Source organism: Silurus meridionalis, chromosome 7, assembly GCF_014805685.1.
Source record: "Silurus meridionalis isolate SWU-2019-XX chromosome 7, ASM1480568v1, whole genome shotgun sequence".
NCBI classification, from domain to species: Eukaryota; Metazoa; Chordata; class Actinopteri; order Siluriformes; family Siluridae; genus Silurus; species Silurus meridionalis.
In genome coordinates, this window is record NC_060890.1 from 8,624,526 (window position 1) to 8,651,130 (window position 26,605).

At 39.6% G+C, this 26,605-nt stretch overlaps 1 protein-coding gene across 4 annotated transcripts; it reads right to left on the bottom strand.

The window, feature by feature from the left end:
- Window positions 1-370: 370 nt before the first annotated feature.
- On the bottom strand, window positions 371-26,605 carry sgms1b (sphingomyelin synthase 1b). Of its 4 annotated transcripts, none has more exons than XM_046853456.1 (6): window positions 26,357-26,605; window positions 8,041-8,602; window positions 7,834-7,951; window positions 4,051-4,204; window positions 3,565-3,731; window positions 371-2,162 (listed from the first exon to the last, which is right to left on the bottom strand). In XM_046853456.1, exons 2-6 carry the CDS (start codon window positions 8,466-8,468, stop codon window positions 1,989-1,991), a joined length of 1,041 nt encoding a protein of 346 aa, XP_046709412.1. In that variant the 5' UTR covers window positions 8,469-8,602; window positions 26,357-26,605; the 3' UTR covers window positions 371-1,988. The 4 variants fall into 4 exon arrangements, with proteins under 4 accessions (XP_046709412.1, XP_046709413.1, XP_046709415.1 ...); XM_046853457.1 differs by lacking the exon at window positions 26,357-26,605 and adding an exon at window positions 16,720-16,823; XM_046853459.1 differs by lacking the exon at window positions 26,357-26,605 and adding an exon at window positions 16,658-16,741.

The window sequence follows — 26,605 nt, forward strand, 5'->3', positions numbered from 1 at the left end:
TGCACAGGGTGGGACACGAAAAAGTAGCCCGCCTCAAATACCGGTGCCACGCTCTTTGGAAGAGGCCATAGCCCCTTGCTCTCTGTCTGCCGACTGTCCGTGGTGTCGTCCCTCGTCCATCTGTGCACATCACAGTTGAAGAGCCGCAAGCCACTCTTTATCTACTGATGGACTTCACAAGTCATTCAGCATTCAAGCACCTCCCACATGTCACAAATGAAAGCAAAGGCATGGTCAAACACCAGATCGTTCATAAAGGTTGGAGTCAGGGTAGATGAGTGGTAAAGATCTCAGACCTGTGTGAAATAAGTTTTCTGTATTTCAGTAAATGGCAGCAGGCATAAAGAACTAGAATAATACTTTAAATATCATTATAGTGTGTGATAATGGTTGTCATTTATTTGGCAAAAAACATAAAAAAAAAAAAATCAAAAAGTGTTAGCAGCTTTCTCATTGCGTGTTGTACAGAACAGTTATTAGCTTATGAACATAATACGATCCTGCTCAATAACCACATTGGACAGAGTCAACGCACAAAGACAATGAAACTACTGAAACTACTCTTCCGTCCAACAGGAGATTAAAGCAGAACCAGCAAAAATATGGACACTTGCCATTGACAAAAAAAACAAAACAGGAAATGATACAACCTCCCATATTCCACTGAGATATGGTAATAAATAAATACAAGTACAACAGCAAAAATAATAATAATAATAATTTATATATATATATATATATATATATATATATATATATATATATATATATATATATATATATATATATATATATATTTTAGACACATTGGCTTGGTGGTCATTAATGTTTGAGACAAATTCAGTAAAAAAAAAAAAAACGTAAAAGTAGAAGAAAATAGTGTATTTGAATATTTTTTATATGTTATCCCTACATGTCTACGCACAACTCCTTAGGTTTAAGCAAGCTACGGATGTAGACTCTACAACCTAGCAGCTATACCAATTTACCGAAGAAACAGTCTTAACATGTATTACATGAGTCTTTATACTCACCACCATTTTCTACCAGCGACAGCCATTTACTACTTCTAGTGTTTCCTTTTGCATTTTTTGTGCCGACTACCTCCGACCTAAACGCGAGGAAGTCGTTCCAGCATGTACTGCTGCAAAGTTCTGCCTCGATTATATTTTCATTTGTCCTATTAACATTAATGTACCACTGAGACCATAAATAAAAAAAAAATAAAAATAAATTAAAATAAACACAATCACCACCACACACATACAAAGCACAGGACATGTACAATCCTGGCAAGAAAGGCACTGAGGAAGTTTATCACCAAAAACAGTCTTTCTGTCTCCTTTTGCTTTTTGTGTAAAAAAAAAAAAAAGGGACATTCACTCGGAAAGATTAATCGCTATACGTGTAGAAAGCACTTTTTTGTGTGTCGAAGTGGAAAGCTACAAAACTGCACATCTCTTCAAACTGATCCCTCCCCCTGCTAGATGTTTTCTTAAAGGGGAAATAATTATAAACTGAAGGATTTTTGTTTTATTAAAGGGACACTTCTACACTGAAGCAAACAGCCTGATAAAAGATTTAACTCGGTCACTAAACATGACATACTGGCTCAGTCTGTAAGCGAATGGAAACATCTGGTTCGCTCTACCGCGTGTTCAAGTAACGGACGGGGGCAGGACAGCTTCCAAATTAGCGATTTGTATAAGATCATGTTTCCAAGTGACAACTTTTGGCAGGTGCTAAAGGCATTCGTTTATACGCTCTGGCCCCGTGTACACACCGCGCGTTCCCATAGTGGCCCCCCAGGGCTGAAATGCGCGTAGTTGGTGAGGAATGAACCGCTTTGGACGAAGTTTTGGACAGTCAGAACGTTTGGACAGTCGGTGCGCCTAGTGGGCTAAAGGGATTGGCTTGGTTTGTCACATGACCTGGCACTTAAGGCAAAGTCTTTGAGAGTCACTGCTCTTTGGATAGAGCGTTTGCATTCAGTCTGAGTCGATCCTGCTGTACTTCACCGTACCCCACTGTATCGATCGCAATGAGAAGGGGATGTGGAAGCTGCGAGGGACGACGCCTTGCACGTTCTGCTCCAGATACTGGAAAGCGCGGTACCACCAAATGCGTGACAGGAAGTTGCTTGGAGACAATGCCTTGAGTTCCTGAAAATCAGAAGACGCTTTGTTAATAAAGCAAGTTCACTCATATGCACTGTATGGACAAACGCTTAAAACGCATACAATTTGAACATGCTTAGTGCACATTTGCTGTTATAATATCCTCCACTCTTCTGGGAAGATGTTCCACTAGATTTTGGAGTGTGTTTGTGGAGATTTGTGTGGGTGTTCGTAAATTCAGGTACTGATGTAATTGAGTTGAGGGGGCCTAGGGGTGCACTCAGTGTTCCAATTAATCCTAAAGCTCTTTGATACGGTTGAGGTCAGAGCTACTCGAGATCTTCCACTCCAAACCCATGTAAAGTATCTTTTCATGGAGCTGGCTTTGTGCACAGGAACAGGGTCAAAGTGTGGGTCTCCTAATTCAATTTACTGCTACTGCATCCAAAGCCATCCTGTACCTCTATTGTGTGCCTCTATATAGCCACATACTGTATAGCTGGAAAAGTCAGGTGTAACAATAATTTTTTATAGAAATATTTAAATTGGCTACCCAGTTCAATTCATTGTGCTCATGGATGCTATAAATTTTAAATAGAGGTCAACCAATTAATCTGCACCGATTTGATTGCTGAGTTTGAGTTGCTGGAACTATCAAAATCATAAAAAACCCATACCGATAGTTTTTTTGGCTTCTGGTCAGATGTAATTACACGAGTGGCCACTAGAGGCAAATCACTGACTCCATACGCTGTTTGTTTTGACATATGAGAGAGCGTGCTGCATGGAGAGCGCTAAATTAAATTTATAATTTCATAATTATCTAATAACATTTATTTTTTAGTATATTCATATTTATTTCCTTTAGCATGGTACCTTTTTTTGTAATAATGTTCAGTTTTACATGTAGTGTTTTTTCATTTCATTTCAGTATCCTTCTAAAAGAACTTTCTAAAAACTTTCTTTCGGCTTCTCCCATTAGGGGTCGCCACAGCGGATCATCCGTATTTATGATCCGCATGTTCTATTTGGCACGTTTTATGCTGGATGCCCTTCCTAACGCAACCCTCCCCATTTATCCGGGTTTGGGACCGGCACTAAGAGTGCACTGGCTTGTGCAACCCTAATGGCGGTGGTTGGTTCCCTGACCGGGGATCGAACCCGGGCCGCAGCGGTGAGAGCGCCGCATCCTTACCACTAGACCACCAGTACAGTAGGATCCAACCTAGCTATCGGTAAAATCGGTCGACCTCATCACATTTTATTTAAAACCGTCCTGTATTAGTGTTACATATGGTATATTGATATAGAATTCACTTAAAAAAAAAAAGATTTCTTGTACTGGATTTAAGTAAATAACCAAACTGACACAGGAAATAAAAGTGGTCACATGACAAGATGTTACAAAAAAAATAAGGTGTTCTTGTGTCTGCTGGCGTTTACTTACTGAATAGTTAGCCATGGTGTGGTACCACCAGAAAAGGCGTGTGGTGACGAAGTAGGCGACGACTACATCTATGGTGTAGTGATCATGAGCCAAAAGGATGCAGAACACACCGACGACCGAGAGCGTCCCACACCCCCAGTGATAGCACCAGAAGCGCCTTGGAGAGTCTGCGAGACACAAAATGGAGTGTTTTAAATCGATGAATCTTTCTACTTTTATTTATTCCTAAACAGATGACAGCTTATGAATTTCTTTTCATCTAGTCTTTAGCACATAAGCTAAAATGGACAAGTGAATAAACACTGATGAAGTGCGAGTGAGTGGAATTTTATAGGAAAATGCACTTTTTTTTTTTTTTGGCCAACACTTGCAGTAAAACATTTTCCATTGCACATTCTAAACGTAACACAAGGTGGCTCACTCGGTCATCCAAACAGTTTCACTTCCTGGAGCAGAAGTGAGAATGGAGAAAGGACATCGACTTACACTCTTTAATAAAGAGATAGGTGAGGGTCAGCATGACCGTGTGGCCGCTGTACAGGTAATCCCCGCACATGTGATGAGAACCGGTTATGGTCAAACCTCCGCCGGCAAGCAACTTCAACACCCGCCACATCTGGGATTTCCAATCTCCATGCAGCTGTGGCACAGGAGGAAAAAAAAAAGTCAAATGAATCGATGAGCAAGGACAAATCCTGTTTGCCTATATTGCCCATTTTTTTTTTATGATGAACATCACATTTGATTTATACACACAAAAAAAAATACAATGATCAGGCATAACATTATGACCACCTGCCTAATATTGTGTTGGTCCCCCTTTTGCTGCCAAAACAGTCCTGACCCTTTGAGCTATGTCTGTTGGATCGGACCACACAGGGCAGCCTTCGGTCTCCAATGAGCCCATGACCCTGTCACCTGTTCATCACTGTACCTTTGTTGGACCACTTTTGATAGATACTGACCACTGCAGACCAGGAACAGCCTACGAGAGCTGCAGTTTTGGAGATGCTTCAACCCAGTCGTCTAGACATCATAATTTGTCCCTTGTTGAAATTTGCTTAAATCCTTACGCTCGCCCATTTTTCCTGCTTCCAACACATCAACTTCGAGTACAAAATGTTCACCTGCAGCCTTATATATCCCACCCAGGTGCCATGATGAAGAGATAATCAGTGTCATTTACTTCACCAGTCAAAATGTTATGCCTGATCAGCATATAATTTACATTTATGGCCTGACGTCCCTATTCCAGAGAGACTTACATTTATCTCATTCAATACAGCTGAGCAGCTATGGGGGTTAAAAGCTTTGCTCAGGGGACCAGAAGTGGCAGCTTGGTGTGGCTGCGATTTGAACTCACGACCTTCGGATCCAAAGTCGAATGCCGTAACCGCTAAGCTACCACATCCCCCATATTAACTGTGATTGCACAGACAACTGACAAGCAGCATGGCATATGGAGGAGATGCAACGGTGAGGAAATACGCGTTTTAATATGACTGTTGAAGATCCTTGATTTACACTGCTTTTCACTCGCTCATGCACACACTCACACTCATTCAATCTCTTGTGTCATTTTTTCCGCCAACTCGTTTGCTCTTTCTCTTGCCCAATCGGCTGCACCCCACAGGAAAGCAAGATCTGACATGTAAAAGGGTGTCTGGCTCAGCCCATCTGCTGATGAATGCTTCCCTGCAGTCTGTGCAGCAAGCACTTCCTGTCCCATGTAGTGGGTGTACACCCTCAGTCTCCACCTCCTCCTCCCCGGCTGACTCACACACACACACACACACACACACACACACACACACACACACACACACACACACACACACACACACACACACACACACACACACACACAAACATTAACACTCACATACAGTCTTGCCAGGAAGTTCACCATGACAACGCAGTCACACTCCAAACAATCATCTCATTCCGTTATTCCTCGTTCTTCTGCTTTAAGCAAGACTACTTAGCGAGCGCCTAGAGGTACGGGACGTGTTCTCAGAGAAGAGGCGGATTTCGAACGAACATTAACTACCATGTTCACTGACAAGTTAATGATATGCCTTTCCTAAAAGGGTTGAAGCATACACAGCATACAAAATGTATAGAAGTGCACAAGCTGTACCACATTGGGGTTCCAATAAAATGCTTGTTTCCATAAAACATGGCAACTTTGGCAATTTGTCATTACACAATACAGTTGTTGTGTACCTCATCTCAGCCTACTTACTTCAGTTACTTACACAATCTAACCACGAGGTCTGGTTTCTGTGATTTCAGAAAGTTGACCATGACAGACAATAAAATTGAGAAACATTTATAAAATGATAAAGAAAGAAATGAATGAAATATATATATATATATATATATATATATATATATATATAATGAGAGTCATCTTCAAGACCTACCTTCTTCCTAAAACACTTAAACAAGCACTTTTGTTTATGTCTTGTCTTTAGATTAAAAAAAGACATAATAAAAACAAATCATGCTATAATTTCTCTAAAGTTCACTAGAGGTCAGGCTGATGTTATCTCAAGTAATCTAGTAAACCAGTATTGATTTATAAAGAATTAAAGCACTTTTGAAAGTTACTCTGGAGAAGGGCGACTGCTAAATTGCATAAATGTAAATGTGGGATAAAAAAAAAATTTCTGCGTCATCAGCTAGTTTTACTAAAAAATAAAAAATCTCAAGTTGCATAAGCTGCATAATTTCTACATGTGTAACATGTCACATCTCCTATCTGCTTAAACATCTGACCAAAACTTGCACTTCCCCACAGCTGCAATCCGTTTACATCTGTGATCCATTAACAGAAAGCTGATTGGCTGTTGCATGTTGGTCTCATTTGTAGTCGTAATACAGCGAATTAGATTTGCACTGGCGAAAGAATGAATGAACTACGTCACCAAGGAAACAAACAAACAAAAAAAATACGTTTTTGCGAGAGCATTTCAATGAGCATCAGAGGTTGTGTTACATGGACGTCGGAAAAAACCTGTCACATGACCACCAGGTAGAGAGTGTGTGTTTGGAGTCTCACTGTGCGTCTGTTACAAAAGAAAACTCTCTCTATATAAAAGGTATGATGTGCTGGAGAATGGAGCATTCAATTGCATAATTTACTATTTAATTCCAAGCAATATATTATTTAATTTTGTCCTGGAGCAACATGTACGCAGGAAATTTTTACTTTCTCTCAAGTGCAAGAATGATATACTTCGTCCACTTCTAACTGGTGAGTATCGATTAAACATTTATGCTCACCTAATTATATTTCCTATCATTTCTTGGGCGAAATATCAGATTTGTTAACAGAGTCCTGGACTTTAAGAATCTAAAACCTGGCATCTGTCTGAATTTTTCATGAAAATATATGACCAGATTTACAGGATACAGAGATCCAAATAAATACTACATTTTAACTGGGTTAGGGTTTAACTGGGACTGGACTGGGAATGGGACTTGGACTAGACAAGGAATAAACTGGGACTGGACTGGGACTGGACAAGGACTGAACTGGGAATGGGACTTGGACTAGACAAGGAATAAACTGGGACTGGACTGGGACTGGACAAGGACTGAACTGGGAATGGGACTTGGACTAGATAAGGAATGAACTTGGACTAGACAAGGAATGAACTGGTACTGGACTGGGACTGGACAAGGAATAAACTGGGACTGGACTGGGACTGGATAAGGACTGAACTGGAACTGAACTGGGTCTACACACCTCTTACCACAGGAAAATACAAGAACAATCATTAAAGGCCTAAAAATCACTTCCAAAGCATCCTGGTCCAATTATCCTATAGCGTAGGTCATTACCTAACAAGAGCAACAACTTGACAATCTACAAACATAAAGCAAAAAAGATCATTGTTTATGAACCCGTTTTGTTCACTTGCAACAAGAACTCAATGGACACTAATTTGGCTGTGTTCCAATTTGGACCACCTTTACCTCAGGTATGAGAAGACTGACCTATTAAATGCAGGTCACCAAAGCGGCTTGACAGTAGCATGATGATGAACATGTGGAAGTGGTATTTCAGTGGCTAAGATTTTAAACTTCCGATCCAAAGGTTCAAATTGCACCACCACCACGTTAAACGAGGCTCTTAAAACGCACACATGCCCATTTGGATAAATGAGATAATTGTAAGAACTCTGGATGAGAGCGTTTTTATGACAAACGTAAGTGTTGATCACAGCATCAAGGTGTTATTGCTCTTGAAACCATGTGTACCTTAGGTGAACACTTGAAGTGCATCCCTGGAACAGGCAGAGTAGTGACGTACATGGTGATACACCGATAGAGGTATAGCGTCCCTAAAATGAACAGGAACCGCCGACCAACAATGGACCTGAAAAAGGAAAGACTGAGGTCACCCCAACACCTATTACAAATACGAGTGACTTCAAAAGTGTGCTTTATGTTTAAATGTTCACTTACTTGTGTTTTAGGAGACTCCACTGTAAAATCCATACGATGACCAGAATCATCCCGTTTACCTCACAGACAGTAAAAGCCCACTCTACTCGGTCAAAAACGTCAAAGAACTTATCGGGCAATGGAGGGCTCACCTCCTTGGGAGGCACACGCTCATGGACTACGGAGATCATTAGAGTGGTGAAAATGAAGCAGCAGATGGCGTAGAAGAAGGCTATGGCAGTCTTGCCCCACTCGGTGGGAAATGAAGCGGTAGGAGGGCCGGGGATAGAAATCCGCACCACTTCTTGATGTAAACCGTTGACCAAACCGTTGCGCGTAGCTTTGCTCCTGTCTCCGGCGGCGTCGACGTTAGCATGGCCGTTCGCGCGAGTCTCCATGCACAGCTCGATGGTGACCTCTTCTCTGGACCACTGAGTGGTTTTCTTCATGCTGGCCTAAAGCACTAGAGGATGCACAGAGTTCCTCCAGCAGCGCTCATAAAGCGGGAAAAAAACTGATGTAGAAAACACGTTCTGGTTGTCTGGACATCAACTGGACGGCATCTCCTAACCCACGGCCCTTCCTGAAAAGAAAACAACATCAGTTAACCAAATTATAATCAAGGATGGAGTTCGGTTGACCAGGTGTATCTGCTCAAACAATGTGTTTCAAAACAAGGATCCTAGTAGAGTTCATTTCAAAATGACCAGAACCTTCTGATGAAATTGGGTCTTGATGGGTTCAGTAAAGCTTTAAATCTATTATATTGATCGAAAGAAGCAGGAACATTCCATCCATTGAACAAGAAGGGGTTTTTCCTTTAATGGAACAGGAAAACATTCATTTATTAGCTAATTACTAAAGTAACTACTGCATTAATACAGAGTTAAAAAACAAACAAACGCATATGATCAAGCGTTTCACACAAAACAATTCTAACTACAACAATTATTTACACTCCACTAATCTGATTGGTTGACCGACCTGAGTTCCAAATATCACTTATAACTGGATTGGGACGTTTCACTTTGTCTGTTTTTACCACTAGAAATCATCTTTAGCATTCACCGTAAATGATTTTGCATTTTCTATATGAAAAGCTTGTCAGTTGTAGACAAAATGGTAGAAGAGATTCCAATATAAGCAGAAACAGGCAAATCTAGACTTTTTCTACACTATATGAACAAAAAGATTGAAGTCACATGACCACAAGATTCATCTAGGAGGCTACTCAAGATTTTTCACACCAAGCCATGTAAATTTTTATGAAACTTTGTGCACAGGGGCATTGTCATGCTGGAACAGGTTTGGGTCTGCTAATTCAAGTGAAGGGGAAATTTTATAACACCACACCCTAAAGACGGTTTGGTGAAGAACCTCATATGGGTGGAACTGTATCCAACAGAGAAAGCAAAGTACGTTTGAAACAAACAAAAAATCTTGATGCAGCTGCTGGTCTAATGATTTCCAATATTCTAAAAGTCGCCTGACATTTTCGAGCTCGCATCTTTAGTCGTGTTATAAGTCCACAAAGTATAAATTACTACGGGCCAAAAATAACACCATCACCCTGGAATGTATTCTTGTGTATACAACGCACCAGTAAACAAAGCTTAAATGAATAAACAAATCTCTCCGTCTATCATAACTGTAGATTAAATTGTCAGCGTATAAAGTGACTCAAGCGCAACATGATCTCGGTTCAATCCTTTATTGGAGAAGGGACGAGGGGTTTGGAGCGAGGGCATAAATGCGGGGGAATAAAGCTATAAAATGCCAGAGACATGTGATGTATGGTAAACCCTGAGAAACCCTGGAACTAATTTTGTTGATTTACAAAAAAAAAAAATATTTTGGGGGATCAAGAAAATTTTTTTTTATTTATGAATTTTTCCTGGGTTTTTCCCGGTTTCACAAACTTCAAGCCAAAAAACTGAGCGACATAACATTAGACCAATGAAACTTTCGAACGGAAACGAAAAAAAACGCACCTCACCTGTGTTCTGAGCTGCACGGCTTCGGGAGAAAAAACGTTTTTTTTTTTTAAACGCACAACAATGCCAAAAGATAAACTCCCGAGAGAAATAGTTGTGAAAGGAAGGAGGAAGACAGTGAACAATGACTTTCTTGGTAGGCGACTGTTTAGACACAAGCCGTTGTAACGCATTGAGTCTGGGTGAAGGGAGAGCTCGCTAACTCCAGTTGCAACAGAAATCATATAAGCACAGACAATTTTCCAAAACTCTTGCTTTTTTATTTTTCTTGGCAACAGCGTTACGGGTTAGTCAAAGAAACTTAGAAATGAGCATCAGAAAATAATAAGGACATATTCCTCGGTCTTGCACACATGCAGTAATAGCGGTAAAATGCAGTGGCATGCTATTCCCAAAATACCGCTATGCTCCTAAAGGAAGCGCAACATATTTTACCCGTTACACCGTGTGTAACGTGTCTTTCGTTAAAGCCTGTGTAAAGTAAATTAGTATATAGACAGGTGCGGCTTATTTATGTTAAAAATAAAAATATTTGTAAAATTCAGTGGGTGCGGCTTATACATGGCGCTTTATAGTCCGGAAATTACGGTAGTTAAAATAAATAAATGAAAACCACGCAAAAAAACCTGCATAAGTCTGCACACCCCTTTACTAACGCTTTGCTATCTCTACACCAGAGGTCACAAACATGGTGCAAATTTGTTATATCAGATCAAAGTGACAACTGTTTGTATCAAACTGGTAGCCCTTCACATTAATCGGTACCCAAGAAGTAGCTCTCAGTTTTAAAAAGGTTGGGGACCCCTGCCTATACTAATCCGGAGAAATTTGAAAACGGTGTTATCGTCATTTCTGCCTGCCGTTTATTTCCGGAAATTTACGATGTAAACAGCGTTTTTACCGTTTTGGAAAATGGATTAGTGTAGACGTGGCCAAAGTGCTAGTGAAGCGTCGCATGTTAATGACTGAAAACGAGTCACCGTTTTAAAAAAACTCCGTTTTCACAGATACATTTGAACACGCTGAAAAACGGCGTACTGACTGCGAGAAAAATAAGACTTTTTCTCTAGCACTATTTGATGATTATTATTATTTTACACTCCTCTGTTTAGGAAAGTGTGCAGAAGCGTAGCTCATCTTGCCTTGGCAATATCTTCTTACTTTTTCTTGCAAAAACATTTACGATCCAGGGGTGTCAAACTCAAATTCACAGTGGGCCAAAATTAAAAACTGGGACGAAGTCGCGGGCCAAACTCAATATTTATTGAAAAAAATGACTGCAATTGTGCATGTTTTCCGTCTCTCCAGATGTGTAATGTTGAACCTTTTTATATGGAAACAAACTTTAGTTTTGCATAAACATTAAATCTGGAAAAACCAAAGTTGAATATTATAAACACATGAGAAATTAAATTTGAAATAAAACACACATCAGTGGTATTCGTTTCTTATTATGTCTCTGTCTCTGTCTCTCTCTCTCGCCTTTCGAATTCCTTTTTAATGTAAATCTTTTTTCACAGGCCAACAACAAAACCAAACATAATAATTTCCTTCAATTAAAAAAAGCAATATTTCAACCATGAACAGTCCATGCCTTGGAGTAAGAAAAGTGCATAAAGACAACATTCATTCATTGGTTGAAGTCAGATACCTGCATTTCTTCTTAGATACAAGTGCATCAATGTCTGGGTTTAGGCTCTGAGCTGAGGAAATTCTCAGGATTGAGTGAAGATGTTCATCAGTGAGACTCCTGAGTGGTGTTTTGTTCATCTTTATTAAAGAGAACAGTTACACACAGATATGTGCTGGTGAACACAGAGAGGATTTGAGCAGCTTGGACACGGAGTTGGAGCAGTGTGTCGGGGAGGAAACATGGAAAATGTGCAGCACACACAGAGTCGTACTTTGACTTGAGCGTGTCTTCCAAATCAACCACAAACGGATTACTGAGCAGATCAAATCTGCATTTCTGAGCTTCAAAGTCGGTAAATCGCGGGGTAAATTCAGCGCAGTTTTTCCAGCGGTCTCGACTGACGCGCAAGCAAAGCATTCTGGGATTTGTAGTATTAGCGGTGTATGCGCGATATACCGGCGGGCAGCTCTAATACACATTTGATATGATCTCGCGTGCCAAATATAATTACATAATAAATAATTAATCCAAATCTGGCCCGCGGGTCTGAGTTTGACACCCCTGTTCTAAGGGCATCTATTGTGCATGATCACCTCATAGACTCTGGCTAAACACTAGTCTTTATTTAAACCACGTGTCCTGTGTTTATATGGATGTATGCGTGAAATTCCTTTCCATCTTCAGTTCACAAGCAGCCACAACAATGACTGAAACTGGCTGGTATTTGTATTCTTTATAAAAGCTAAAAATGAATCGCAACGTGGATTTACTGAAGCTCTCAACTCAAACACTGAGACGACCATTTTTCCACTCAGGACATTAAACGTCTACCTGAAGAACCGTATCCAGATGCGCATTATTATCTGCTTAAGACAGAGGGAGAGAAGAAGTAAAGACTTATCGTAGTCTGGATACCTACAATGACTTCCTTTGCGGAAAATCACGAAACATGTCGATACAGCGTGGATGCCGTGTATCCTGTGTTGGAGTCTCGAACACGCTGTCAAAACATATCCTGTTTGGGCCGTTGCTATGGTAACCGGGGAGGTTATTAGTGCGCATTGCACGTGTGTCGCTGCGCAATTCGGCATGTCTATAATCATAATAACAAACACATAGCGAACTGATTTCTGTTCAATTGTAGTGAAATGTAGAAATGAAGTCATACAACATCTGGAGATAATACCAGGAAAGAACAGTCTGTGCATGTAGGAGTTTCACCTCCAGATGTTCAATGAACCAGGTGTTCATCTCTCGAGCTCTGTGATGAGAAACTGATCTCCAGTACAAACCCGCGAACGTAAAAACAGTGAAACTGCATTACAGCGTTCATTGTAGGGTTGAATCATCACTTATTGCAGACATAATTATTCCATAGGTTTTGAAATGTTTGTGGTTTGATCTGGTAAAGTGTTGAGTCATATTGTTGTGGTGGAACAGCATAAGAGAGGGTTTGAATGCTCCATCTGTCACGTGTAAACCCTGTGGTCACGAATGAACAATAACAGGTGCATTCAATACAAATCTGGCTTACGGGTCTGTATTTTTAATCTAACTTACACCAAACTCTAATTCATCATGTGCTGCTGGTTTTAGAGAACAGTATATATCTCGAGGTGCGACATTGTTGACATTTTTAAATGCAAGAATAATTGCACCCTGTATAAACAGTCTCCCGCCTGTGTTTTGAATGTGCGACCCAAAGACGCCACTTCCTTACAAAGAACGCATGACTGTTGAAATAATCTATAGCAGGGGTCTTCAACGACATGGGGTAGGGACCCTCTGATACAAAATGTGTCAAACATAACCACTGATATTAATATAAACCAATCATATTACACTAGTTATATTATGTTAAGACATTGAGAGCCATGTTGTTGTTGTACATGCATCACTGTCAGTATTGTTTCCTATAATTTCAAATCTTTAAAAAGGATTTATGCAGCATGAACATATTTTGCAATTAAAATCACAATTTATGAGGTTGTGCACGGTTGTCTTTTATTTTTGCAGTTTCATACATTTTCCTTTTCCTGTCAGGTGGACAATTATACATTTACATAAACATCAGTTTTAAGGTTTTTTTTTTTTTTTTTTTTACAAAATATTGTTTGTGATTTAACATGAATTAGCAGAACTCATGGTCTATTGTATGGAAGCATATCGGTAGCAAAATTCAACCTGAAATGTAATATCTAAAATTTCAATGCACCGTATGTGCAAAGTTTGGTGCAAAAGGAAAATCAAAATGATCCTATTTGCATTTGCCATTTCCAACAGTATTTTTAATATGTAAATTACATGCTAATTTTAAGGGAGAGTGGGTGTGGTCAGCTCCAAGTGCATTTTCGAACGTCTTAAGTTCCAATGCAATAAATGCATTAAAATAAATAAATAAATAAATTACCATTTTGCTACCTTTTGCTATACATATGGTTCAGAATGCATTTTGAAATACACACTGAATTTTCCTACAAATATCCCACAGCATTATGATGAAAATGCAATTCCAAGTGTCCTAACCGTGAGTCTCAATGCATTCAGGATTTGCTACTATTTCTGCTTGGACATGTTACACACATTAAATCAATTTGGGTTTTATACGCAACTTATAAAGTGGTAAAATTTGTGTGTAATTTACATATTAAAACTGTTCAAAATTTTAATATTACTGTTGGAAACGGCAGATGTAAACTATATCATTTTATTTCGCGCCTTTGTGCAACTTTGCACATATGGAAGTGGGAAATGTACATTTAAATATAGAAATACATTTCCATTTTAAATAAAACTGCTACCTCTATGCTTTTATACTATAGTCTTATAGTAAAGAATATAAGAGATTGTTGTGACAAACAGAGAGTAATTAATCAGATATTCCTACAGCCCCTGTAATGTCATAGGTCTTATAGCAGCCTTCCTGGTTAGATTTCATCTGGTCCTTTTATACATTTTGGTGGGACGTGCCGTTATTGGCGACATCGCAATAGAGCTCCGTTTTCTCTATTTGCCGACGATGGCCTTTACGGTAAACCATAGTGCATCCAAATGTTTCGGAAGGTCTTTTATAACCCTCCCTCGATCGATACCTTTCAACAAGTGGGACACCGTGCATGCTGTGTAAGCTCTTTGCAAATCATGACTTCTGCAGTGAATAGAATATAATAACGTGTGAATAGAAGAATTTCATGTAAATAAAAATGTCATCCTCTTTTTCTCGAAAAATGTTGGACTTTTACTTGTTACACTCGGTAATTTCACACTGATGGTGTAAACGTTTTTTTTTCCACTTCGCAAAAACCTGCTACTTTAACAAGGGTGCGTAGAGTTTTGCAGGAGTGGACGGCCGTGTCGTTTAAAAACAATAATGTCAATGTTGTAAAGCTTCCATATTGGCTAATTTTTTGCAACTGGAGGTCTGGGAAGCTCAAACTACAACTTACAACATCCAAGTACTGCAAAACTTTATCGACAGAAACAATCGACAGGATTTTGCCCCAATTCGTTAAGAATTAGTCAGGGTTTTTTTTAAAAAAAGATTTAACTGAAATTAAATGCACTAATCGGGTTAAATGGAGAATAAAGGACACAAATCTGATTACAGGTTGTCCTAAAAGCGTAAATCCCACTGGCAGACACATGGTGCATGAGTCAAATAGGGAATTACTTTGAGGCTTAATCCTGAAGTAAAAACAGGTTTAAAAAAAAAAAAAAAAAAAAAAAAAGGAAAAAGAAATTCACATTTTTTTTATGGAAACTTTCTTCGAACCAATTGCCTACAAGATTTTCTGCTAAAAAAATAAACACACGTTTTTTTCTTTTCAAACCCGAAGAGGTAAAACGTTCTCTAAAAGCCACCCAGTTTTCAAAATCTACAGCCGGATAACTGCTTATTGGTTACACCCTTGGTATCTGAAGCACATGGTTTCGAGTCTGAAGAATTTCAAGAACTTTTTGAGGGTGTCGGCAGGGCGTGGCACGTCTGTTTACAAGACTGCGCGTGGAACGGGGGGAAGGGATGTGTCCCCGCTACACATCTGCTTTCTATTACACAGCTCGCTCTATACTAGTGCTTTACTCTAACTGCACTTGCACACAGTGCAGAATGGTTCCAGTTTTATTACTGGCAGATTTGTTGTTGTGTTGGTGTAATAGAGAACAATTACACTTCGCTCTCTTGAAAATGATAAATGGTGCACTTTTTTGTAGTTTTACACACACACACACACACACACACACACACACACACACACACACACACACACACACACAGAGTTGAGACAGAGTTAAAATACATCAGCCTGGGCGCAGTTTCCTGTTAAAAGTCAATTCTTGAATGAAACACCTTTTTCCGCTGTTGGACAAAAACATACAGCAGCCTTCACTTAACACATGAGGAAGGGGAAAAAAAACTAAATTGCCGTTTCATGTTTCCCAGCTGTTAACTCGTTCCGCGTGATAAATGCTGTAGTTTCGTGGAGCGCACTAGGACGCAGATGTTGGTGAACGTGGTAAGTATTTGATGTGTGAAAAAACTGACAGCGCGATGTCCTATGGAAGGTCGTTTAACAAAAGGTAGATTATCAGGGCTCGCTGAAGCGTACGCGTAACGCGGCGGTTTCTCGCAAAGCATGCACGGATACAACAAGCTGTCTGTTCTGTTCTGTTCCTCCTTCGCTCAACGTCTGAGCTCACTGATACTGTCCCTTCTACTATTTCCGTATAAATAAACCAAGACCAATCTTGTTTGACGAGAAGACTTGATCTCTTGTTTCTGGAACTATCATTTTATATAATAATTCAACCATTAAAAATAATAATAATAAGAGACCAAAAAGATTTTAGAGATTAACAGCCGCTATATACAGTAGTCACAAACCCGACTGTCTAACGTAGTAACAAACAGTCAAACTTTAAACACAGTCATGCACATACGGTCAGATGAATCACAGCCACATCTGGTTTCGCAACAGTTATTTATGACTCTGTACATACGCACTATACATACTTCAGTTATTTGCATCCTTTATGGCTCTCCTGAAAGGAAAAAGTGTTTCTGTTCAGACGTACCTCGTTCCTGGCAACAATTCGCTGTTTGTGCTTCTCCATGTGCTCGAAAAACTGCTGTGTCTTTTCTCAAGCGCTCGTGATTTTGCAGCTCACTCCCCCCTCCCAGGCCCCGCCTCCTCACTCTGATTGGTTCGCCCGTGTTCCACGTCGTAACCTCACTCCCTTGAAGTAACGATGTAACACTTGAAGATCTGGCTGAAGCTGTTACCTAGTTGCCTGGCAACAAAAGGGGTGGTGTGTGTCTGTGTGTGTGTATGGGGTTGTATATGTATACCGTTAATAAGTAAGCAAACAAGAATTTATTTACTCGCTCTGTTGGTTGCTAAGACTGTTAGTCCTGCTGTTTTTATAAACACTGCTTTCTGAGTAAGGCCCAATTTCTGAGTGGAAATATTTGCTCTTCTCAGGAGGGGTGCAGTTGCTGGTTTCACTAGAAAAAGTTACCTCAGAATGTCATTAGGTCACAGTTATGATTAGTTACCCAAGTTTTTAATCCTCTGTAGGAAATGTGCGTTTTTTTTTTTTTTTAAGCAGAACCTGAACCACAATGTGCATCTGACTCTCACCTGTATTGAATTTCACCTGTCCTCAATTATCAGTCACGTGAGCCAAGACAGAAATACCAGAGGCAGGGGGTGTTACGGTTGGAAATGTTTCCAGAGAGATAACCTGGTTTAAAAAAATATAAAATAAAAATCGATGGGAAGTCTTTGAAATATCTTGCTTCTTTCTTTCCTTCCTTCCTTGAACATGTTTTCTACATACTCACATGCACTGTTCTCCTTACCCCAATGATTTTAGAAGCTGATAGATAGATAGATAGATAGATAGATAGATAGATAGATAGATAGATAGATAGATAGATAGATAGATAGATAGATAGATAGACAGACTATGAATCTATCTATCTATCTATCTATCTATCTATCTATCTATCTATCTATCTATCTAAAATTGGACTAGTACAGAAATAAATCACTTTGTTTAGCTCTGGGCTTCAATAACGTGTGCGGCATCTGAACGTTTGAAAGCTGCCATGCACACGTTTCCAATTATCATGACTTGAACTTTCCAATGATTATATTGCTATAGCCTCATTTGGAGAGAGAATGATAGTGTCGACTGATAGTCATTAAAGCTGAAAGCAGCATTTTTGTCCACGTTGTTCTAAAGATTTGGCCAAATTTGGTGGTGACTGGACATAATGAGTTTTTTGACAAATTGCCAGGAAATCCAGGGATGCTTGGCTTTGGAAAGCTGGATGTATGGGCCAAAGGGTATGACCGTAACCATACTTCAAAATTAGGCCCAAATTTGCCAGACAGTTCTATTATAGACGAAGCAGAAGTATAAAAAAAAAAGTAAAAAGAGAAGTATGATATATTTATATTAAGAATCATTAACAGACCTTTTATACATGACCTGGAGATAACATGAGGGTAAAACAAAAACCAAACAAAACCAAAAAACCCCAGCTCAGTTCTCCTTTCAGACTGTATCATAAGAAATTAAGTATTAAGGCCCCAATGAGCCCAATATCTGTCATGAGCATAAGCGCCTGAAGCAATAAACAAATACAATAGTGTGTTTAACAATAGAGTTTCCAAACCACACCTTCCATACAGAATCATCTTGAATTCATTCCTATTTAAAGTACACTCGTTGTGGCGTTGCTTCTGACCGATTCTTTTTTTGATCCTTTGTTCGGTCAAGTACAACGTCAGAGGTGAGGAGGTTATTTCTGACTACTGTTTACATCCCGAGAATAGCTCGGCTAATACTGAATTCCCAACATGGCCTGCCCTCGTGCTCCTTATATCCCTACGCTGTCAGTTTGGCCACCAGAACGTCATGAAGTCTAAAAATAAAATCAAATAAAAAAGTCTATGCCCACAGTTCAGAGAAGACGACTTAAGTGTTTATAGAAGCGTCCTTAAGTTGCATAATTAACTGGCCTATTTCTTTGCCTTTCTTATTCTTGAAGACAAATTATTCCCTGCTGAGCAGCCAGCTCACATCACTGGCCCTGTTTAATGACTAAATACGAAGACAGAATTCCATGCTAAGGCTCCATTTTTGAAAATATGCCTGAAAGAAGTCGTTCTCTCCTGACAGCAGCTGAAACGCTCAACACAAACACTTTATTTTAGCCACTGCAGGACTGCAGCGGAATAGAAAGCAGCGAGATTCAGTAGCGGGTCAAGCCGAGTTTGATAACACACACCATCACTGTTGAGTAGAAGACAAGCCACAACAGCCCTATTCACACACTGAATCCCTCTCTGTCCTCCACAAATTCCTTAACACACACACTCCATAAGGCTGAATCCGACTGCTACGACCGAGCTAAACTCCGATAACGGTAAATTGGCTACAGAGGAAGAATGGAAGTTTGAACACCTATCCAATACCTACCCATCAGTTCTGAACATGGTATTCTTTAATCTTCCTAAATTACACTAAAATGTTTTAAACAGTGAGTGTAATTATATGGAATGCCATTTGTGCAAAAAGTGTTGAATGTACTTTTTGTGTATGTATAAATAAATAAATAAATAAATAAATAAATAAAATATACAAACGTTGCCACTGTCACTTTGCCACCAGCATCCTGGACACAGTCAAAGTCACTGTACTCATGTGCGTTCATAAATGTTCGATGCGTAGTGAACAGAATGTTGGAAGTTCAATTCCCAACACTACCAAGCAGCCACTGCTGGGACTTGGTGCAAGGCCCTTAACCCTCACCTGCGCTGCTGTACAAGTACGATAATTGTAAGTTGCTCTAGATGAGGGTGTCTACCAAATGACATGAATGTACACGAACCCGACACTAAACAAAATTGTAATTTGCCTCTCAATAGGTTCCGTTTAAAAAAAAAAGAAAAAGAAAAAAAAGACAACAAGCATAATCTGTTACCTACACGCAGCTTATCATCACAGATACGCCCAGCAAGGCCAATCACAAGCCTCTGTTTTTTCCTTTTAAAGGATTTTCCAGTGTTCCACCTCCTATACTAATCATGGAATCTGGTTTGAGGTAATGGGATTAAAATCTCCTGATCAATATGGAAGGATCAAGGATCAGGTCTACTCTTCTGCTTTCTTGTGTACAGCAAACCTTCAGCAAATAAATACCTTTGTCTCGAGTAGGACAATAATTTCAGAGGGAGAACACAAAGCTTTGTGGTTGTGGTTTTACGACACTCCTTTTATTACTTCATCGTTTCCCACTTCAAAAAAAAATCAATAAATAAATTTTGAGGAAGCATGTGACGCATCTTGGTTGCAAATTAACTGCAACCTGGTTAAAAAGAAAATGACATGAGGACAAAATAAACCACCGTGTTCTAAACTAATCCTGAGCAAACTACTGAAATACATTAAAAGAAATGCTAAACTGGAAGCCTTTTAATGAATACGGGCCCAAATTCTGTTTATTATATTCGAAAATATAATAAGCTCGAAAATGAACGATCAAACTATACATGATATGATCGATTCGGGCCACTCTCAGAAACCACGTGTGACTTACCTAATTCGTAGCATGTTTTTCAAATTAGGCCTCTCCAAACATCAAGAAGGTCCTGATCCAATTCCTTATAAGGGAATCTCATTAGTGGAGCTCGAAGGGCTGCGATGGTGGGCCTTAATTACATTCGACTAAAAACGATTTCTATAGCGACCCTTGGATGTGTTTATTCGCCACTCGTAGACCCCCGATTCACGTATGCAAACTGCGAGTTAATAGGAGCGACTTTCTATTTTTGACCCGCAACACGTGCGTTAATCGGAACCATGAGCATGTCGATGTTTGAGTCACAACAAATCTAGTCACGATATGAAAACCAAAATCAGCCAACCGGATTTTCATACCAATAAACCGCAACAGGAAACGTTGCACAGCCGTTTTCAGGGGGAAACGCTCAAATATACATGCACCATTTCACGCTTCTCTTGCTTTTTCACCAGCTTGCAGGTCTTACTATTTCCGTTAGCAGTCCCAAGGATCTTGCATAACGGACCAACTAGTAGAGATATGAAAGAACTCGTTGCGATAGCGGGTTAGTGGAGTTCCGGTTCGAAATGTGCACAGAACTGACAAGCTTGTTTTACTGCAATATTATATAGTTATTTGTATTTATTTAAAGATAAAGGTTTATCTTATTTTTTAAAAAGGACAAAAGCTTGTTTATATATATACACAAACACACACACACACACACACACACACCGTATTTTCCAGACTATAAGCCGCTACTTTTTCCCCACTCTTTGAACCACGCGGCTTAAACAATGAAGCGGCTAATTTATGGATTTTTCCTGGGTTTTTCCGGTTTCACAAACTTCAAGCCAAAAAACTGAACCCCATAACATTAGACCAATGAAATTGCCGAACGGGTTCAGGTGAACCAATGAAACTCTTTTTATTAAATCAGATGCGCTCCCACTGAATCGGGCCGCACCACATCATAAATATGGATGATGTTCCTCTGACGTTTGACCTGCCGCTCACTCGGACTGTCTACAGGAAATACGAATCATTCGTCACGCTGAAAACAACCGGGCATGAAAAAACACTTCACCTGTGTTCTGAGCTCTGAGAAATTGTTGTGAAAGGAAGGAGGAAGACAGTGAACAATGACTTTCTTGGTAGGCTACTGTTTAGATACAAGCCGTGTTACAGACACTGTCTTTCGTTAAAGCCTGTGTAAAGTTCATTAGTTTCAGTGTAGACACCTGCGGCTTATTTCTGTTCAAAATAAAAATCTTTGTAAAATTCAGTGGGTGTATATTTGGGTGTGCTTAATAGTCTGAAAATTACGGTATATATATTCCTAAATTAATTTCAATTTATTCCTAATTTACAATCAAGGCTTGAACGGGAGAACATGAAACACAAGCAGTAAATTCCTGACCTCGTTCCAAACACCAGGCAGAGTTAGATATTAACCAGGGGTGTGAAAGAACCGCAATAAGGAAATCTGAATATCATTATACATTAGTTCAAATAGTTAGATATTATACTGTGAATGTGTATAACGCTGATCTAATCTCTCTTAAAATTGTCGACTGGTTTCACGTATGAATCAAGTTTTTGTGTTGCATGGGAAACGTCTTTGATCTTGTGCAATCGAGCGTCAGAAACTCTACACGCACGTAAAATTCAATTTAAAACGTAAACTATTGAAATTCAATAGATTTACTAACTTTATATGACTACTTTCCCAATGAATGATTATAATAATAATGATTGCAGGTTATGCTGAGTCAGGTTTAATGGTGTAAAGGAGCTGAAGTGATTGTTTTATATATACTGTATATACACTTTATAGTTTTACTGAGTATCAAAGATAGAAGCAACTTTTACTCTCCACTCAACTGCATTTATGATTCAATTTAATTTTTACTCCACTATTTTTTAATTGACAGACTGTTACCAATTACATTTTGCACCTCTGTTGAAGAGGCCATTAAAGCTCAACACTTCACTACCCACATCTGCTGTATGAGAAATTCCTCAATCTTTCACAACCAGCTTTTGTTGAAGTTCAACAATGAGACCGAGAGAGGCATAAAATGACAGTCAGTTCTAAATATTTGGATTTTATTTATCTAAAACTATTAAATTTTATTTGTTTATTAAAAACTAAGTTCTTCATCTTTGTGACGTCTTTTGTTTTTAATTGAAGATACCTATTTTAAAGATTGCTTTATTATATTTCTTTTTTAAATGTGTGTTTGATTCTGGCATGTTGAAGAGGCCATTGTGTTGATCTCGGGTTAATGCACTGTTGAGGTGTGTACGGTTTGGTTTGTATTTCAGGAAATAGAACCTTAAATTGATTGTTTTTGGCTTTTCACCAACACTTGTAAAGTTTTGCAGTAAGATATCTATACTTTTACTCTAGTAGGATTTTCAAGTACTCTTTCTACCTCTCGTCAGGTTGATCAAAAGAGGGCTACTGTATGATAAATGTGGCAAATTAAAGCAACCTGCCCAACCAATATCAATGGTAAGAGAGCACCATGGTCTCATGGTACCATCAGGTACGATTCTGGGCAGCGTAACACTAACCAGTTTACCTTCCCACTCTCTTAAAAAAAACCTCCCACAGCATTCAAAGTGAAAAGCATGTGTAGCAGTTTTCTGGATTTCGCAGATTTGAATACAAGGTCATGTTTGATAAACAGTTAATGACTCTCTGAATGACGGTGGAATGTTTTAAAATAAGAAACGGGGTTCGGCAGCATGTTTAACGTCGATGTGGCTGCGCGAGACTTCTATTTCTTGTGGTTGGAGAGCTTAACAATTACCCACATAGTGACTTCTGTATTCAAATTGTCAAAGAGAGGCTCAAACAGTTACCCAGGTCTTTAAATGTGTCTGGTGGCGAGTGTAATGATGTTAAAGGGTAGGGCTCTAACCAGGGCTTCATTGTTTTTGCAAGCTGTTTGTAGCATTTAGTGACGTGGGTTCCGTGTCTTTTGAGTTCGGGGATCGTGGGACGCACTTCGTGTAGATCTCCGATATGATCATAGTGAACCGGGGATCTGACTGACCTCAGGTACATGAGCGGAAGGTCTTGTTGAAGGCGCAAGACTTCGCTGTGATGACTAAAATAAGGTCACGATGCAATATTGTAAAGCCGTGCAAAAAGATTTGTGAAAGGGCCACCGGTCTACTTCTTACAGTATATTTATTTATGTATATATTATATACATACATACAGTACAGACCAAAAGTTTGGACAAACCTTCTCATTCAAAGAGTTTTCTTTATTTTCATGACTATGAAAATTGTAGAGTCACACTGAAGGCATCAAGGGCTATTTGACCAAGAAGGAGAGTGATGGGGTGCTGCGCCAGATGACCTGGCCTCCACAGTCACCGGACCTGAACCCAATCGAGATGGTTTAGGAGTGAGCTGGACCGCAGAGTGAAGGCAAAAGGGCCAACAAGTGCCAAGCATCTCTCGGGGAACTCCTTCAAGACTGTTGGAAGACCATTTCAGGTGACTACCTCTTGAAGCTCATCAAGAGAATGCCAAGAGTGTGCAAAGCAGTAATCAAAGCAAAAGGTGGCTACTTTGAAGAACCTAGAATATGACATTTTTCAGTTGTTTCACACTTTTTTGTTATGTATATAATTCCATATATAATTCCACGTGTTAATTCATAGTTTTGATGCCTTCAGTGTGAATCTACAATTTTCATAGTCATGAAAATAAAGAAAACTCTTTGAATGAGAAGGTGTGTCCAAACTTTTGGTCTATACTGTATATTATTTAGGATTTCTAGTGCAACTCTCAACTAAATCACCATGATTTAGCATTTTTCCCCCCCGAACTCAACAATGATTTCTTTAAGGGTTAAATGTGCAGAGTTGCAGAATTTTCACACAATCCTAGAAGTTTCGTTTGACATGTATTTAATTGGTATCAAAATAAACAGGTTGTGAGCTTGTGTAGATCTCACTGTGACCTGCTAGTGTGAAGGCAGATGTTTTTCGTGTGTTCTTTTTTTTTTGTCAGGTAAAACTCTTTTAATAAGGCTTCATTGTGTTATCTGAAATTTGGTGTTTCTACTTTTTTCATAATAAAAAAACGAAATCAAGCTCCAACCTGATAGTGAGAACTCTAAATAGCCCTTTATCTATAAGCAGGTTATGCTTGACTGTCGTGTATTTAATCACTGCTTAGGCAAACACACAAAGTCCTCAAGACCTCTCACTGCACTACAGTACATCACAAATGCTGGTGTCAAAAGTTGAAGGCTTTTTTTTTTCTTATTGATTTAATCAAGCAAGTCACTTGGGGGGGGCGGTTAAACGTATCGACAGTGTACACAGCGTATTGATCAGTACCTTTTCTGAGTGAGAAATGAAACGTGGGCACAGTGCATTATGGGTAACACACACACACACACACACACACACACACACAGCTATATAAACACTGTTCCCAGGGGGGGTGGGATAATTTAATTTTCATATCAACTCTGGGATTTTAGTCCCGTCGGTAATATTATACTCACTGTACGTGTACATGTCTAGGAGAATGTTTACCTCAGGTTTAAAAAAAAAAAATGGTGTATACCACATTCAATCTGAAATGTAAAAAATTTGGTTTTACCCTCTGGGAATTTTCTCCAGTATGGAAACAGCATTTAACCTCACTTCAATCGAGTACAGATAGAACAAATGTGTGAAAAGCGACACTACCAGGGATATTAAATACGTTACTAAGTTCAACCTCCACATATCTTCTGGTCATATGACCTACTGAAGAGCTTTGTTACTTCCATTTAGCAGATGCCCTTTTTCAGAGCAACTCATCTCACTCATACAACTCAACTATGGGTTAAGGGCCTTTCTCAGGGGGTCCAGAAGTGGTAGCTTGGTGTTGCTAGGACTTGAACTCACAACCTTCCGGATCCAGAGTCCAATGCCTTAACCACGCCAGCCCAGATTTGTATTAAAATGAAACAAAATGAGAAAGTCGCATCTTGCTTGCATGGAGGGCTTATTTTGTCTGTTTTATGTGCAAAAGCTTGTTCATTCGCATGTAGTTAAAGTTGGAACGTAGGTGTTTACGAATACAAGGTGGCTCTAGTTACAAACCAGCCAGCACTTGTGAAGGTTTAGAAATGAGATGTAAGGGAAGATCAAGTGAAGCTACAGTACCTGAGTTCCTTTTTCTTCTCCAAGGTGAAAAAACACACCCGAGAGGTCCCTGATGAGGCGAAAATAACTACCCCACCCCCTTCCATCACTCACGTATTCAATCATTAATAACAGTATTTAGGGGTTTTATCAGAACAGGAAATGTGTGTGAGTAAACAGATAGGCTTGTGTGTGTGTCTCAGACTTCTGAGGCGGTGGGTGGGTGGGGTGTGTGTGTGTGTGTGTGTGTGTGTGTGGGTGGGAGGAATTAAACCAAGGTTTTATCCTAAATGTCTTCCTATTAGTGAGTGTAGAAGTGAATAAATCTAAAGGAGTAACAGGTCATTTGGGAATTATCATTAAACACTGCCACTTTTCTATGACGGCCAGATAACCCTAGATGTTTTACGGTCAATAGGTAAACAGATCGATCAATCAGGCCACCAATAAAACTCTCATGAGTATAGATTGATGATGGTTTGGCTCAAACTTGGCTCCTGTCTATTCAGCTCAACTGTTTTTGGTTTAGTGAGGATTAAAAGTAAGCAAAACAAATGGAAAGAAAGACTCAGCAAGACACAAAAACATGCCGATGTGTCGATTTTAATCGCTATATAAATAACCCATAGGTGTGATCCAGCCTACATGAGTCTTTCTTGGTGATGGGAGAAAAAATAAAGAGGCCAGAGATCGGATTTCACATGAGCTTGGATATTATGGTGTGTAAAAACCTGTGCGATTGCATGCACACCGTTATTTTTATGAATCTTTCAGCCAGACTGTCAAACAGGTTACGGGGAGGGGAAAGTTAGAACAAATGATCAACAGCTGATGAGCACTGAGATGTGAGGTGGAGGAAAAGAAAAACAATCACACATCCTATAGGGTTCCTGCATCAACATTAACTACAGAGAGAAAAAACAACACGCGTGCCAATGTGAGTGAACCTGGGAAACATCCCATAATAACCTACCATGCGTTCCCGGGTCGCTGTGTTGGTGTCAGTGCGGCTCAGTGGAGAACATGTCCGCCACGCTCCTGCTCCTCAACTTTGAAGATGTTTTGAAGAAGGAAAGGAAGGGGAGGAAGTGGGGAAAGGAGGGGTGAGGAGGGGCAAAAGGGGGTGGGGGCGAAAATCCCCAGGCCTCTCTTCCTTTCCGTTGTCAGGCTCGTGCTCGGGTCAGCGCGAAGGCTCCGAGATCAACGTGAACCCATGACGGCC

Coding starts and splice junctions, on each gene's coding strand:
- sgms1b (XM_046853456.1), bottom strand. CDS start 8,468: ATGAAGAAAACCACTCAGTGGTCCAGAGAAGAGGTCACCATCGAGCTG. Junction 7,952..8,040: donor TGGAGTCTCCTAAAACACAA/GTAAGTGAACAT, acceptor TTCCTTTTTCAG/GTCCATTGTTGGTCGGCGGT. Junction 2,163..3,564: donor ACACCATGGCTAACTATTCA/GTAAGTAAACGC, acceptor TCTGATTTTCAG/GAACTCAAGGCATTGTCTCC.